The 15,522-nt window shown below is 37.4% G+C and overlaps 1 protein-coding gene across 1 annotated transcript; it reads right to left on the minus strand.

Annotated features, from left to right (window-relative positions):
- Window positions 1-1,086: 1,086 nt before the first annotated feature.
- Window positions 1,087-15,265, minus strand: LOC143288113 (protein Aatf-like). Its single transcript, XM_076596399.1, has 13 exons — window positions 15,149-15,265; window positions 13,582-14,028; window positions 12,882-12,929; window positions 12,150-12,194; window positions 11,574-11,684; window positions 10,333-10,408; window positions 9,500-9,568; window positions 8,326-8,428; window positions 6,983-7,060; window positions 5,397-5,497; window positions 4,295-4,381; window positions 1,962-2,033; window positions 1,087-1,297 (listed from the first exon to the last, which is right to left on the minus strand). The coding sequence occupies exons 1-13, from the start codon at window positions 15,231-15,233 to the stop codon at window positions 1,246-1,248; spliced, it is 1,374 nt and encodes a 457-aa protein (XP_076452514.1). The 5' UTR covers window positions 15,234-15,265; the 3' UTR covers window positions 1,087-1,245.
- Between the last annotated feature and the right edge of the window lie 257 nt (window positions 15,266-15,522).

Below are 15,522 nucleotides of genomic sequence, written 5' to 3' on the forward strand. Positions count from 1 at the left end.
GATAGACCAACTTTGTGGACAAAATTTGTGGAGATTTTTTTTTTTTTTTTAATATGCTGAAGACATTGTTACTCCTTTTCTGACCAAATTGTTTAATAAATTTAATGAGTTATTTCTCCTTGAATTGGTGCAAAACCACATATAATTCCACTCTTTGAAAAGGGAAATGAAACAAACCCTGACAACTACAGAGGTATAGCTCCACATTCAAAGCATTGTAGGCGCTGTATTCATCAATACTTTGAATAAGAGATTGTGTTGGGCTGAAAATGAAACAAAACTGGAAAACAACAAGCTGGTTTCCATAATAAACATTGGACAAAAACAACAAGCTGGTTTCCATAATAAACATTGGACAATCGATCTTATCTGTACAAGAGATAACTTAAACAGCACAGGAGGAGGAAAAGTTGAGGCTGCTTTCACAGATTACTGCAAAGCTTTCCACACTGTTGGCAGAAGAAAAATTGGGTAACATTACATAATGCAAAAGCATCCACTAAATCAATCAAAATTCTAAAGGCTGTGTACAGTTCTGATAAAGCCTATGGAAGATAGGGTGGAAATATGACGGAGTCTCCCCGAGGGGTTTAGCAAGGATGTCTCCTTAGCCCAATGATCTTAATTCCACTTATTCCCAACGTTCGGCAGATTTTGAAAGACAAAATGGGAGACATTATATCCAGTTAGTCCCTGGTTTTGATGAAATCTATTTGTTGTTGTTTGCGGATGGTATTGTTTTATTGTCATCAACTTCGGGTAGCCTGCAAAACTAAATCAATAATCTAAAAAAAATACATCAAAGGATCTAAGCTTTTAAGTAAATTTTGACAAGACCAAGGTAACGGTTTTAAAGAAGAGGGGTGTGCTGAGTTTGCAAGTAAAGCAGAAGGCAAAATACTTGGTGGACACTCATTGTTTACCATGGTTTGAAAGGTATTGTTTTTTTTAAATACCATGTGTTATTCTGATACATATTGCCTGGTGCTATTTTTTATCTTTCTTTTCCCCTGTCACACATACATTCCACTCACTCCACTCACTCTCCTCTCATGAGCACAACACTTCAAAGTCAACTTTGTTGGCACAACATACATTTATTTACATCATCATCTTCAAACATACGCTTTCATATCACTTTCACAGTTGTACTGTCACCTTTTCACACACATATACATGCACATCACCACGAGAGGAAGGGTTTGAGGTGGGGGAAGGGAGGGGAGGGGAGAGGGGGGTGTCTTTTCACACTTCAGGATGGCTCGGCATCTTGAACAGATTTTTGAACAGCTCGTTCCTGCAACAGACAACACAGACTGTGATCATAATAAAAAACACATTTCAAATGGTTTGCACAGGATTTTCTCTTTCAACTTCCCAAATCATTCTTTCTTTATTTTTCTTTAAAAAAAAAACCCAAACAACCTTAATAATCATTTTCCTTTTCATTTCTAATTCATTAGCAACTATCATAGTTGTAAAGTATCATTTTGAAAGGGAAAAGCAACCTCAGTACAGTGACAGCATTCAAATATGAGATCAGTATTTGCACACACATGTACACAAATAAGCTCCCTTTCATGAACCCTACACGGTTGGATGTGTGCACACACAGAAGCACAAATGAGTGTACACATGGACTTTATTTCATTGGATGTGCTCACACATACATGAACACAAATCACCATCCTGTACATGGAACATATATTGTTGGATGTATACTCAGATTAGTACATAAATAAGCAACCCATGGAGTCTGTATGATATTGTTGGATGTGTGCACACACATGTACACAATAAAACTCCTATCCATGGACTCTATACAATACTGGTGGATGTGTGCACACAAATGTACAAAAATAAGCTATCCATGGACTCTGTTAGCTGTATGATAATGCTGGATGTGTGCGCACACATGTCCACAAATAAGTTTCAATACACAGACTCCTGTCATGACATACCTTGCATCCTCTGACCACGTGGACTCGTCTCTAGGGACCATAAAGTTCACCAGCTTTGAGTGAATATTGTACCTGCCACACATCACACCACACTGAATAATCATGTTGTATCTCTGAGTTTGAAACTGAGTGAATCAAAGAAATATATGACCTTTCTTTTCTTTTTTTTCTTTTTTTTTTACCTATATTTAACATTCCAGGAGACTTTAATTCCCAAGACAAGAAGACCTTTTTTTTAAAAACTTCTATTTAACATTCCAGAAGACTGTAATTTTTTAACACAAAATATACACTGATGCTAGCATGCAGACACACACACAAAGACACAGACACACTCACACACACAAACATGAATCAAATTCTGTGGAGCTATTTCAAGATACAATGAAATCTAAAGATAACTGCACAAACTTATCTGGACATCAAACAAACAAAAAAACAAAACAAAACAACAACAAAATTTACTATTGTCACAAAATAATGCCCTTTATGAGAAAACACAAGAACCGGTACTTCTAACATAAAGAACACTCAAACTATGGTGTGCATATGTGGGCTAAAAACGAACATGAAATCATGAAATCATATTCTTTCTTGTAACAACACAAAATAATTTATTCCTGCCTTTCCAAAATATGAAACTATTTCATTTACCAACATCTGTGAACAAAATCTTGCTTTACAAAGTCGTCCTTAACCCTTTTGCTGCCTGGGAAATAAGGTTTAAGTGAAATCTATTTGCCAAGGTTTTTTCACAAAAAACGGACATATATTTTCCAAAAAACCTTGAGTACTTTGTTATTGGAGACAGACCCATAAAAGAATATATTTTTTGAAAGGCAAATAGGTAAAGAATGAAAAATGCATGATGTGTTCCAATTTTGTACATTTTCAGTGACATGCAGTTGTTTTGATATCAGTGTTTTGTTTTTTTGTCACATTTTCAACTTGTTCATTGCAAACAGTAGTCAGGTAATCAGCATTGTAATATGATATTTTCTGGATAAATGGATACCTGTATGCATAAATCATACTAAAACAACCACAATAAAAAAGAAAAGAGACAAATCCACAATATATTGTGACTACTCTAAGTGATAACATATATGTGAGGCCACGCCCCCTCAACCTCCACCCCTTCCTTTTCAACACCTGTAACCTGACACTTTGTCCAGTTCTGAGTCCCATTTGGCCCAGTGCCAAGAATGTCGCTCACAGTGTGAGCTGCTGATAATCTGGTCATGTTTCTGTATCCTGCTCTCTGTACACCCCGCGTCACTCACTGTTCGTCGTAGCTTGGCCAGTCTCTTCATTGCTCCCTTTATTTTCTATCAAGTCGTCCAATAAAAGTTCATTACTGTCTTCTATTTTGAGTTCACGCTTCAATACATTCTGAGAATCAGTTAAAGAAAGCAATTTTGCTTGTTTTAGTGCACCACGATCGCATAACTTGAGCACAGTGTCCGACCTTTTGCTGAGCGAGCGGGCAACCAGGCAAAACGCTGTGGCAGTAAATCCAGTGGAATCGTTCAAATAAAGGACTGCCTCATGACGTAGATCAGATTTCTAGTATCAATAGAATCTAGAAGGATTCCCCAAGCTAAAGCTACCAGTAGTTTTGTCAATGAATTCAATACAAACCTGGGAAAACCTGGGAATATTTTGCTGACGAGTTACCTCGTCATTGTGGCAGCCTAAAGTTTAAGGTAATTAACTACTTGTCATCATGTTTTATTCTTTTTTTTCCTTATGTCTTAAATCAAGAATGTAAATGACACTAAATCAAGAACTAAACATACACACAAAATGGTCATCGTCCTTTTTTATTGCTTCTGCTGTGCTGTGTTGTATTATTACTGTCTGTCACAAAAGACTTTTCTGTGAAAGTCTGGCTGCTCTCCTCTGGCAGAGTGTGTCGCTACTGTGCAATGCCAAACATATTGTTTTTGTTTCCTTTTTCTGCCTGCAAGTACAATTTTTTTTTTCCAATCAAAAACTGATATTTTTCCTACATAATTTTACCAGGGACAATCATTTTGTTGCTGTGGTTTTTTTATGCATGCTAAGTGCATGCTATTAAGCGCTTGGTTCTCACAGGACATCAGTTAACCATTTCATCCAAATGACTAGCGTCAAGACCACAACCCAAGGTCTAGCGGCAAGTGTGGGATTCAATCCCGTTCGCACACATTCTCTTGCTTTCTAGGCGGAGGATGTGTTACCACTTGGCCTTCAATCCACTGCACATGTCAAACATCTGCCAGACCAGGTGTAACCATGTAACAGGTTACAGCGGTAACCGCTGGTCACAATTTCTGCTGTCACATGCTCACCTCAGTTTGCGGCCCTTGCTGGCGCGCGTGTCAACGTCCTTCTTCTTCTTCTTTCTCCCCCTCAGTCGCTGCACTTCCAACCACTGGCTGCAAACACACAACACACAGCACTGACATTAGTATGTCACATTATGTGTATGTGTGTGTGTGTGTGTATGTGTGTCACACAACACACAGCACTGACATGAGTACATCACATCATGTGTGTGTGTGTGTGTGTCATGTGTGCGTGCCACACAACATGTGTATGTCATATCATGTGTGCGTGTCACACAACACACAGCACTGACGTGTGTACATCCCATCATGTGTGTGTGTGTGTGTGTGTCATGTGTGCGTGCCACACAACATGTATATGTCATATCATGTATGCGTGCCACACAACACACAGCACTGCTAAGAGTATGTCACACCACGTGTATGTGTGTGTGTGTATGTGCGTGTGTGTGTGTGTGTGTGTGTGTGTGTGTGACAGACCACCTGGCGCTGACATGAGTATGTCACATAACGTCTGTATGCTACAGAACACACGACACTGACATTAGTATGTCACATCATATGTTTACCAAAGAACACATGGCACAGACATGAGTATGCCACATCATGTGTGTGTACCAAAGAACACACAACACGGGCATTAGTATGTCACATCATGTATATAACACAGAACACATGGCACTGACATGAGTATGTCACATCATGTGTGTGTGTGTGTGTCTGTGTCTGTGTTTGTGTGAGAGAGAGTGTGTGTGTGTGTGACAACACACATCAGTCACACACACACACACAGCCATGATACAAAATAATAAATTCACACAGAACACAAACCCTTCGGTTCACAACAGACCATCAGCTTAACTGAAATACACTTTTTGCATATAGCTTGAAATATAATGCCAGAACTCATACTGCCAACTTCACGCAAGATAAAACCATTTCATGTGTGTCTCTGTTTCTGATAAAACTTCACTCAAACTCAAACTGTTTTTGATACATACTTTCTGACAGCAACATCAGAATCTTCATTGTTCAGAATACAACATTTCTGAGAAACCAGGGAGAACAGACCATGCACACAGAGAATCAGTACATGGCCACATACCTTGCTGATGCTGACATGGATGATTCCTCTGATGCTTTGCTTTCTATCAGATTTTTCAGCAACCGCTGGTAAAAATCATTGTCATCAAATATCTCCTCGGGCTGAAAAAAACATGACAAGCACATTATGTGATATTCATTCATTCATTCTGTATCACACAAGATCTTTAACTCATTCTACCTCACAGCTACATGCCTGCTCCCCTGGACCAGCACCACATCAGAACACTGCAGTAAAAAACATTGAGCTGTTCACTAAAGCGGCGAAAATCGAAGGAGAATTGTTGATTCAACCGGTCAAACAAAGCTTCATTTTCAGACTTCCGGAATCCATAAACAGATCAGTTTAAAACACCAACTGTACCAAGCAAGAATAAACAAAATTAATACAGTGCATTGGCATGAGAATACTTGTACCAGGTCCACAGGGGAAATAATCAGGATACCAGGTAACTAGTAAATGGAGTAAAATAAGTTAACCTTTCCTCGCATTAAACCTTTCCTCGTTTTCTTTTCTGTGCAATCACTGTTCTTTCTGTTTGACAGTAACTCTTGTCAAACAGGAGCTGTTTTACAGTAAACTTTGTCACAAGTCACATCTTTTCTTGTGTTTTTTTTGTTTGTTTGTTTGTTTTGTTGTACTTTTTATCATTTGTGTCACAGTTATTATAATTATTAAAGTATGCATGTATCGCTGGAAATTTTGCATAAGTGAATCCCTAATGGCAGAATATATTGGTCTGAGAAAAAACTGCTTCATCTATGTTAAAAATCCAAACCTCGGCGGCATACTTTATTACTAGTTCATCACAGACAACTTTCATTTTCAAATGTTAAATCAATTTTTAACCAGGTCAATCTCAAACATGTGGAGCATCTTCATGAAAGTTAGGGCTAAACCAGTTTCATCAATACATATCGCCTGGCATTGCCCTGTTCAGTTTCTCTAACATTTGTAGTTACTGAGGAAATGTCAACATTTAAGTTCACCATGGACACATGACACACACGTCAAACAGACAACACACACACACACATACAGTACACACACAAACACACACAGACAGTCCCGTGAACAACTAAAACAGCACAGATAAACAGACTAACAAATAACTTTTTGTATATACACCAGTCAAGAAAGTCCGATCAGCCTAACATTTATTTCACACATTCAAGGACAGATACAGAACATGATACTCTGACAACCAGACAAACCATACTTCAAAATCATAAACCAGTGACTTTTTTGTGCCTGAATAATTGTATTTGTTGTGTAGTTACTACAAAAATACAAAATATTAACTGGTGCATTATTAAATGTTACAAAATATCCCAGTCCAGCACATGCACATGTACTATTTATGATTGTTTGCTACAACTTGTGTGTGTGTGCGTGCGCGTGTGCTTGTGTGTATTGTGTGGGGGTGGATGAATAGTTTTCAATGATGTTTGGTATCTTGTGTTCAATTTTTCCTTTTTGATATTTACATATGTGTTCTATTTGTAAACGCCTAGGGCTGATTTCAAGATTAGGCATAAATGCTCATAATAATAATAATAATAATAACAATGTACACATATACGTACATTATCACAGACATCAGGAGCATCAGAATCCCGGATGACTTGTGTCCGTCTCACCAGTCTGTCTCGGTCACTCAGAATCTGGTAGAAAAATACAAACATCAGAATAAGCATACTCAGTAACACTGTATCCCCCTTATGATCAATACAGACTAACACTGCATCTAGATCCCTAATGATCGATACAGAGTAACACTATCTCCCTATTGATCTACACAAAGTAACACAATATCTCCCTTTATGACCCACATGTGATTTCCATAAAGTAACCATTTATGCCCTTATGACCTATACAAAGGTGCATATTTATCAATCATTTGGTGGGCAACTGTAGAAAAATTAAGAAACTGATAACATTTTCTCAAGGACCTCAGAGCATTTGAAAGATGACTTGCTTTTGGAACATCTGCGCTTACGAAAAGGAGCTTCAGAAATAATGAAACTGAACCAAACACTCATCAGGCAAATCTCTTTTTGTCCTGAAGAATCTTTCAGGGAAAGTGAAATCTGAACTTGTTTATCCAAATACTACTCAGAACATAAAGTCAGTTTTTGTACCACTGATGACAGAAACTTCTAGGTGGATGTGTACTTATATATTTTCAGTCTTGGCAGTACATTATATTTTTTTTATGCCTCAGTGTTTCAGGAGTCTTTCTGTACAGCCGAAAAAATGAAATGTGATCATTATCTCTTTGAAACACACTGACGATTATCACAGTCAATATCTCAACCTGTGTTTCATCGATGGAAAAAGACCCATTTAGTAATGTAGAATATTGGCCCTTCTCACAATATAATACAAGCTAAGGGTCCTTTTCCAGACAGTTCTTTGTGAACCAATGAAGATAAAAATTCTCAAGTCATTCCACACATTGTCTATGTACAACTTGTGGTTCCTCGAGAACAGTTCGTATTCAACTCCTGAAGCAAAAAAAAACAACAAACAAACAAAAAAAAAACCAAAAACACACACACACCAAAAGCAACAAGTTCAAAAAGATGAATATCAATCATTTTCTAGCTATGAGACAATGTCATTGTTTAACACTGGGTGTGCGTGCGAATGTGTTTGTCTGTCTGTCTGTCTGTCTGGGGGGATTCAATGGTGAAATACAGAGAAAGGATAAATTAGAATAGAGAGCATGTGTGTGTATGCATGTGTGTATGTGTGTGTGTGTGTGTGTGTGTGTGTGTGTGTGTGTGTGAGAGAGAGAGAGAGAGAGTATAAACACTTGCAAGCATGCATGAGAGAGAGAGTGTGTGTGTGCGTGTGTGTGCGTGTGCGTGTGCGTGTGTGTGGCAAAGAACCAAACCTTAAAAACAAACACACTGTCTCTTCTTACCTGCTCCACCTGTTTGACAACAGGTGTCTGATACGACTTGAAGGACTTGAACTTTTTGGAGGCCAGCCGCGTCTTCTCGTCCCAAAAGGTGAGGGTGGTGTTCCTGAGAACGAAGGGGAGAAAACCTCTACAGTTACTGTGGTCTGCAGCACAGCCACCCACACAGGGCAAGTTCGGGCTGAACACATTCTCATCCAACAATATGTAAATAAATCAATAATATCAATAATGATGATAAATAATTACTTAACGCATTCTGAGCACACAACATTTAAATGAACTTAACAATATCAATAATGCTGATAAATAATTACTTATAATGAAATAAATTTCTTTTGACGTCAAACTTTTATCCAGTTATAATCCCAGGGAACCTGTAAAGAAAGCCACCAGAGGAAAGAGAACATAAGACTGGAGTACCATCATGTTCATGCATATCCACCCAGACATGCCTCTCATATTCACCCTTCAGTCATGTTTTTAACAGGATTGAGGAAAGAACCTAAACAATACAATAATTACATATAATACAATCAATACATGTTACAAGCATATACTTATATTCATGACCAACAAAACCACCAACACTAATATACCAAAGACAAAGACATTTGAATATGGACAAGAATTGTTTTTCTTTCTTTTTTCCCTTTCTTTTACAGTACCCGTGTCTCCAGAGACTAAATATATCAACCAGTAAACAGCGAAATGAGGAAATCTTCCCTGACATTGATCATGTCTAACACCAACTGCCATTAAAAAATAAAAACTACAAGTGAGAAATTAGTGTGTGTCAGACAGAGCGAGATGAAGAGAGAGAGAAAGAGAGTGAGTGTGTGTATGCATGCATGAAAGCATGCATGCATGTGTGTGTATGTGTGTGTGTGAGTGTGCACGACTGTGAGAGATACAGATGTATGTGAAATTTGCATCTACACCATTTAGACTTTCATAGTATGTGAGGACTGTGTAAAGGTATTTGTACAGCAATGATACATGCACACACATCCATGTAAATTCCTCATAAAACGTCTGATAGCTCTTCTGTAGATATACAGTGCATAGGCAAAGTCACAGTGATAGACATCCAAGTGCTTGCATGTATTCTCATCATCTGACCAACCCAAAAGAAAAGTTCTATCTATCTGAAACAAAACAGAAAAAAAAATCTTACCTGGTTTTGACAAGCGATTCATGACTCTCGCGAGCCAATTCATCGACATCAACATCAGCTTTTCTTTTCCTGTCACAGATTTAATTGTGAATGTGAAATCCAGATCTGGTCAACTCAGTTTTCACGACATCAAAGTTCAGTCAGATCATATATTTGATTCCTTTTATCCCTTTTGAAACTAAGATGCTAGAAAAAAAAAGTACATATATTTCTAAAGCACTGACACACATACATACACACATCAAAGAAAACACAAACTTATTGTTGGCAAACTAAACTCGTAAAGACACGAAGTTCTGGAACTCAATGTGACTTTTTTTTCTTCTTCAATTTATTGATCACATTTGTTATTTAAATGTTTATTTATGTATCATTATCTATTTACACAATTACATGTATCTATCTTCAGCAAACTCACTGAACTTGCTGATGCTTGCACTGTAATCTTATGTCACTGATTTAAGCAAAGGTAACATTAAAAGTTTATCTCTGAAATATTTTTTAACAAAACCTCTCATTTTCAGATCTTGTGATGTTCAGTGCTTATAATGTTCATCATTCTCAATAAAATGTAAATATAAATAGTATCACAGCCTGATCTGTTACAAACTTCTATTTAAAAAAAACAACCAACAATGCACACATGCACACGCACACACACTTGTGACACCCACACACACACATATCATGCAGACAACTATCATCACAGGCATCCCTTATTTCATATAATAAAGTCTTATTTTCATTGTTCACATATCTAAACATACAAATAATCTGACATAAAAAAAAGAGAGGGAAAGGTGAAAAAAAAAACCCCACAAAAAACTGCTTACCTCGGAGAGGACGGACTGTTTAGTACACCATGCAGTGTACAAATCATTTCAGTCACAACATCACCGGATTCACCAGCTGAAAAAGCAACAGAACTGCTGTGCATTCGACTCTAGCTTTCTACATCTTTAAAACCATGCTGGCATAAACATAAACCCATTCAGCCCTACTGGGAAGTGTACACTACAGCCTCAGCAGGCTTCGATGCCATACTGATACGGAAAACGCAGTAAATATACTTGTTTTCCTCCAGGTTTCGTGCAGACACATCCGGAAAAACTGTACAAATTAGTTCCCTATCTTTGCAGTGCATGTACATGTAGAAACATGAAAAGTCAAAACTTCATGAGAGGAATTTTGAAGCCCAGAGCAATTCTCAGGGCCAGGGCTCAATAAATTTAGCAAATTTGAAGTTATATTTTAGATTTAGTCATTTAGAAACAAAAAAACATTAAAAAAACTTTAATCCACACTAAAGTCATTAGCACTGTTGATATCATCTCAGATCCACCTAAAATTTAGTAAAATGATAGAAATTCCATATTCAATGAAAACTGTTTTCATTCAACGTTTACTCAACTTGGAGACAGGGGTATGTATATATAATGAATAATCCTAACAAACACATGAACTTCAATTAATATAAAAAGAAAAGGCTAATCTGCCCCACAAAACTCACTGGAAATACATGCTTGAAGAACAGTCTGCAATATTTCATGTACCACATTCACGATGTGGAGCATTTTTATTCTAAGCACATGTTTCTGGAATGTAACCTTGATAGAAAACGATATATTTGTTACAAAAGGGACTGAAAAAATAAACAGAAGGATCATCTTTGGTTCTTCTTATTAATTCTAGTTCGTAACAAAATGAAAAAAGAATAACAAGAAAACAATAACATCTCTTTTTTATGTCAGCATGACATCAAATATTCAGTTATGTACCTTGATTTAGATGACTTTCTTGTCCTATTCTTCGAACTTTTAAACACTGTGTGTAATTTGTAAAATGTTAATCACAAACATATATATACAACAGCCACGTTTACAACATAAACATGTATAATTTTGCATGATCACCCATTTGTCTGGCTAAAAATGTGTATGCTCCAAACATACAGTAGAAGAGAACATGACAGATGTACACACAGATCAACACACACACACACACACACAAATGACTTTCTCACTTCTTAGTTCTTCCCTCCCCACAAGCAATGCTTGCTCACAGAAACACTTACCTTCAGACAGGTGTTCAGACGCTTGGCTCTGCTGGCGAGTGGGAAGCCTGTTGACCTGAGAGAGCACTTTCTGGAGCTGGATCCGTGCTTCCATCAACCTGTCCCATAAGTCTGGACACACACACACATCACAGTATTCACACACACACATCACAGTATTTTCACACACACACCCCCTATCCCACACCCAGACACAGACACCCAGACACAAAAACACCCAGACCTGGACATACAGACACACAAACACACACACCCCCAATGGCATACACAAAAACACACACAAGTACTCATATTTGATAATTCATTAACACTGGTCTGACACAGACAGAAATTTAACTGGCAACAGCATGCTTTTACTTTAATCTGAAGCTCTATATTACTGCCTAAAGACAGCACTCATACAGGTTGACTTCAAATCAGTTCAAAGCCAATCAATGCTCACAAGGACATTAACATTTTTCTTTTTTGTTGTTGTTGCTGCACCATTTCTATTGCGTTTCTCTCATGCTGCTCAATCCAAGTCCCCATACAGACACACCCAGGTTCATCTACACAATGTATACAACAACAACTCACCAAGTTGCTGCACGACTGCCTGGGCCTTTTCCCCTTCATCCACAGCTGGAAACAACGCAGAAGACACAATGAAGTTGTTCACACAGAAACAACACTGCTGTCGTTGCTTCGCCATGGCATGTCACATCAAATTATAATCTTGACTAAAGATTCTATCATGATGAAATAATTTGTATCAATCATGACTTTATACTTAAACTAAAAAAATTAAAACTCATGTGTATCATATCTTTTAAAAAAGATAATAAAACAAAACTTTATTGTAGTATATGTTATCCTGTTACTATCAATCATATGTAATGCAGTAATATCATCAAAATTGTCATCCTCTCTCCAGAACTCTTGTCCTCTAATAGAAAGTTAAAGTTATACTTCTCTACAATTACACACCTATGAATTAGGTGATACAAAAACTAAAATATTACATCAACAACCAATCAGAAATGGTCACAAACAAATATAAATAAATTCTAACTTCCATAAACAACAGGGGTAGACTAACTTCCACTTTTATCATTTTCATTAATTTCAATGTCATAATTCCACTATACTTGGAACTGAGACTTTTTTTTAGCAACATATTTTGCAACAGTTTTCAAGGATATATAGAATCTTTTTCATTATTTAAAAAAAAAAATTTCCTAGAGGATGACGCTGACAATACATACAAGTGCCATTCACATTACTGATTTTTTTAATTTTTTTTTTATAGAACTCTCTGCATTTTCTTACCTGTATCTTGAATGGCAATGTGAATATCCTCCCCTTCACTCTCAGCACCTGCACACAAACAGAAAGACTCAAGACTGACACTCTTCTTTTAATACAGTTATATAATAATAAATCACTTGATACTACTCTTTAAATACTACTTTTTTTTTTTTAATAATGTTATTATGTTAATTGTTATAATGTACCTCCAATCTCACAAAACCCCTCATAAAAAACAACAACAAAGAAACAAGAGGGTATGAATGAACACGAGTCTCTGAGAGGTAAGGGATAGGGCGGAGGTGGGGATTATGAGAGAAACTTAACTGAACTGACCGTGGCAGAAAATTAACTGGGGGTATGGGGGGAATATACACACAGTAACAAAATCTATTCAATTCTAAAAATTGAACCTAGTTCACATCTTTGAAAAATAAAACATTTATCAACATTGTACTTAGTGAGTAAACACACCCCCAACCCCACCCCTCCCAAACAACATGCTCATTGATAATCTCAATACACCACAGCAGCTATTTGGCTCCAGGATGAGGTTATCTCAAACTGTGGTATGAAGTATTAAAAAGTTTAAGAAACTTTACATTTAACCCAAAAATGCAGATTATTAGTAATATTACTGCTAACTAAAAATCCATATCAAAAGACAATAACGGAGAAAAATATACATATATCATAATCTTATATCCATACTGATACTTACTGGTAATTTCTTCATCCTCTTTCCCAGCTGTACTATCCTCATCAAGATCCTCGTCATCTTCTTCACTGTCACCTGACTGAAGATCATCATCTTCACTTTCCTCTGCCAATTCACTGCCATCATCATCATCATCATCATCAAGCATCCCCACTTCCTCCTCCGCTTCCTCAACATCTTCCTCATCATCACTCATCTCCTCTCCATCACCTTTCCCCCTAACTTCATCTTCTTCTTCAGCTTCTTCTTCATCTTCTTCCTCATCCTTAATTTCTGACATACTATTCACATCATCATCGGAGTCACCATACAGTTCTTTCCGACTTGTTTTCTTTCCTCCTGAGTCCCACAAAGCTGCGGCTCGACGACGGAGAGCTGAGGGTTGAAGCACTGCTGCTGTAGCATCATCTGTGTCTTCAGAAGCATGTGGCGCTAAGCGGGCAGCAGTCTCTATTTAACAGAACAAAAACAAACTTACATGTAAACTTTATTTTTTTAATCATTTTTTACCGACAGATCCATTACTGACAGTGATGCAGTAATATTAAAAAAATAAGATAATCTTCTGTTGTTCGCATTCATTCTGTAGAGTGTCAAAAAGATAAAATACGAATAAACCAATGCAGAGTCAGTTCAGAATTAGAAAATGTGTTCACCAAAATATTAATTATAATACCACACTCAACCTCCCCACCCCTCCCCCATTGATCTACAGGATTATCCATAACAAATTAGTATATGATTCAAGATAAGTGCAGTAATACATTTTTTTTAATAAAAATGAAAATATATAATTAAAAATGGGGAAATTACTAGTGGTAGTGAATTTTGGATTGCGTAAAATACTCTTTTATTCCTACATATATACATTACATATGTACATGGATGCAACTGGCAGAAAATAAAAAACCTGAAAAGTTAGGGTCCAGGCAGGGTATGTGGACAGAGCCCTGCTAGAGGAGGAAGGAGGGCACATCCCCCCCTGTAGATCAACCAGAAAGATGGTTTAAAACTATATAAAAGGCACGTAGAAGGCTGTCAAGCAATCAAAAATATATAACTTAATTTATTTAAAAAAAAAAATTTTTTTTTTAAAGCAATATATCAAACCAGGTGCTTCATGAATCACTGAACCACTTAACTGGTTATATATCTGAAGTGTACTATCACACATCAACTGAAAAACAACACAAACATAAATGCTGTGCATTGTTTTAAAATTCCAATAATTATATGTGTGTGTGTGTGTGTGTGTGTGTGTGTGTTTATGTTTCCATTCAACTTGAGTGCTGAGAGACAGAAACTGAGAGAGACAGAGACAGAGACAGAGAATGGGAAACAGACAAAGAAAGAGGCAGACAACAAACAGACTGACAAAGAGATGGAGAGAGGGTGTGTGTGTGAAGGACCAGTAACTCCGCTCCAAACTGGGAAAGTTCTTCATTTGTTCCAGTGAGGAACACGTGTTCCAACTTCGGTGCCTGCTGTACGCTCTAGCCGCAAACGCTGGCCATTTTAATTCAATCAAAAGTGTAATATGAATTAACATCGCACAAACGATTTCACTCACCATCACCCACATCCTCGGGGTCCCGAAATTCAGGAACAGGTTCTTGAAGTTTTTTTATGTAGTCTTCCAGCATAAGCGCCGCCATCTTGTTTCTGTTCAAACAGGAAGTGGCGATGTCTCTTTCCTCTTTCGCTGGAGAGTTCCGCCACGAACCATGTTGTCACGAACCCACAGTCTTGCGCGTGCGCACATGAAGATGTTACAGGATTCAAAGCATCAAATCCCACTCAAACACTGTACGAAAACATGCTTCCATGAGAAAAACGAGAAGAAATGACCACAGGACACGGGAACTGAATCCTGCTCGTGGACGAACCAATTAAGGATGTTTTTTTCCGTTTTATTTCTCTCCCCCCCTCCTCCTCGAACCCCTC

This window comes from Babylonia areolata, chromosome 12 (genome assembly GCF_041734735.1).
Source record: "Babylonia areolata isolate BAREFJ2019XMU chromosome 12, ASM4173473v1, whole genome shotgun sequence".
Lineage (NCBI taxonomy): Eukaryota > Metazoa > Mollusca > Gastropoda > Neogastropoda > Buccinidae > Babylonia > Babylonia areolata.

Excerpts from the sequence above, each read along its gene's own strand:
- LOC143288113 (XM_076596399.1), bottom strand. The coding sequence starts at position 15,233 with ATGGCGGCGCTTATGCTGGAAGACTACATAAAAAAACTTCAAGAACCT. Across the intron at positions 12,930-13,581 it reads AGAGGATGAAGAAATTACCA|GTGCTGAGAGTGAAGGGGAG; the intron begins GTAAGTATCAGT and ends GTTTGTGTGCAG. Across the intron at positions 8,429-9,499 it reads GAATCGCTTGTCAAAACCAG|GAACACCACCCTCACCTTTT; the intron begins GTAAGATTTTTT and ends CTTCGTTCTCAG.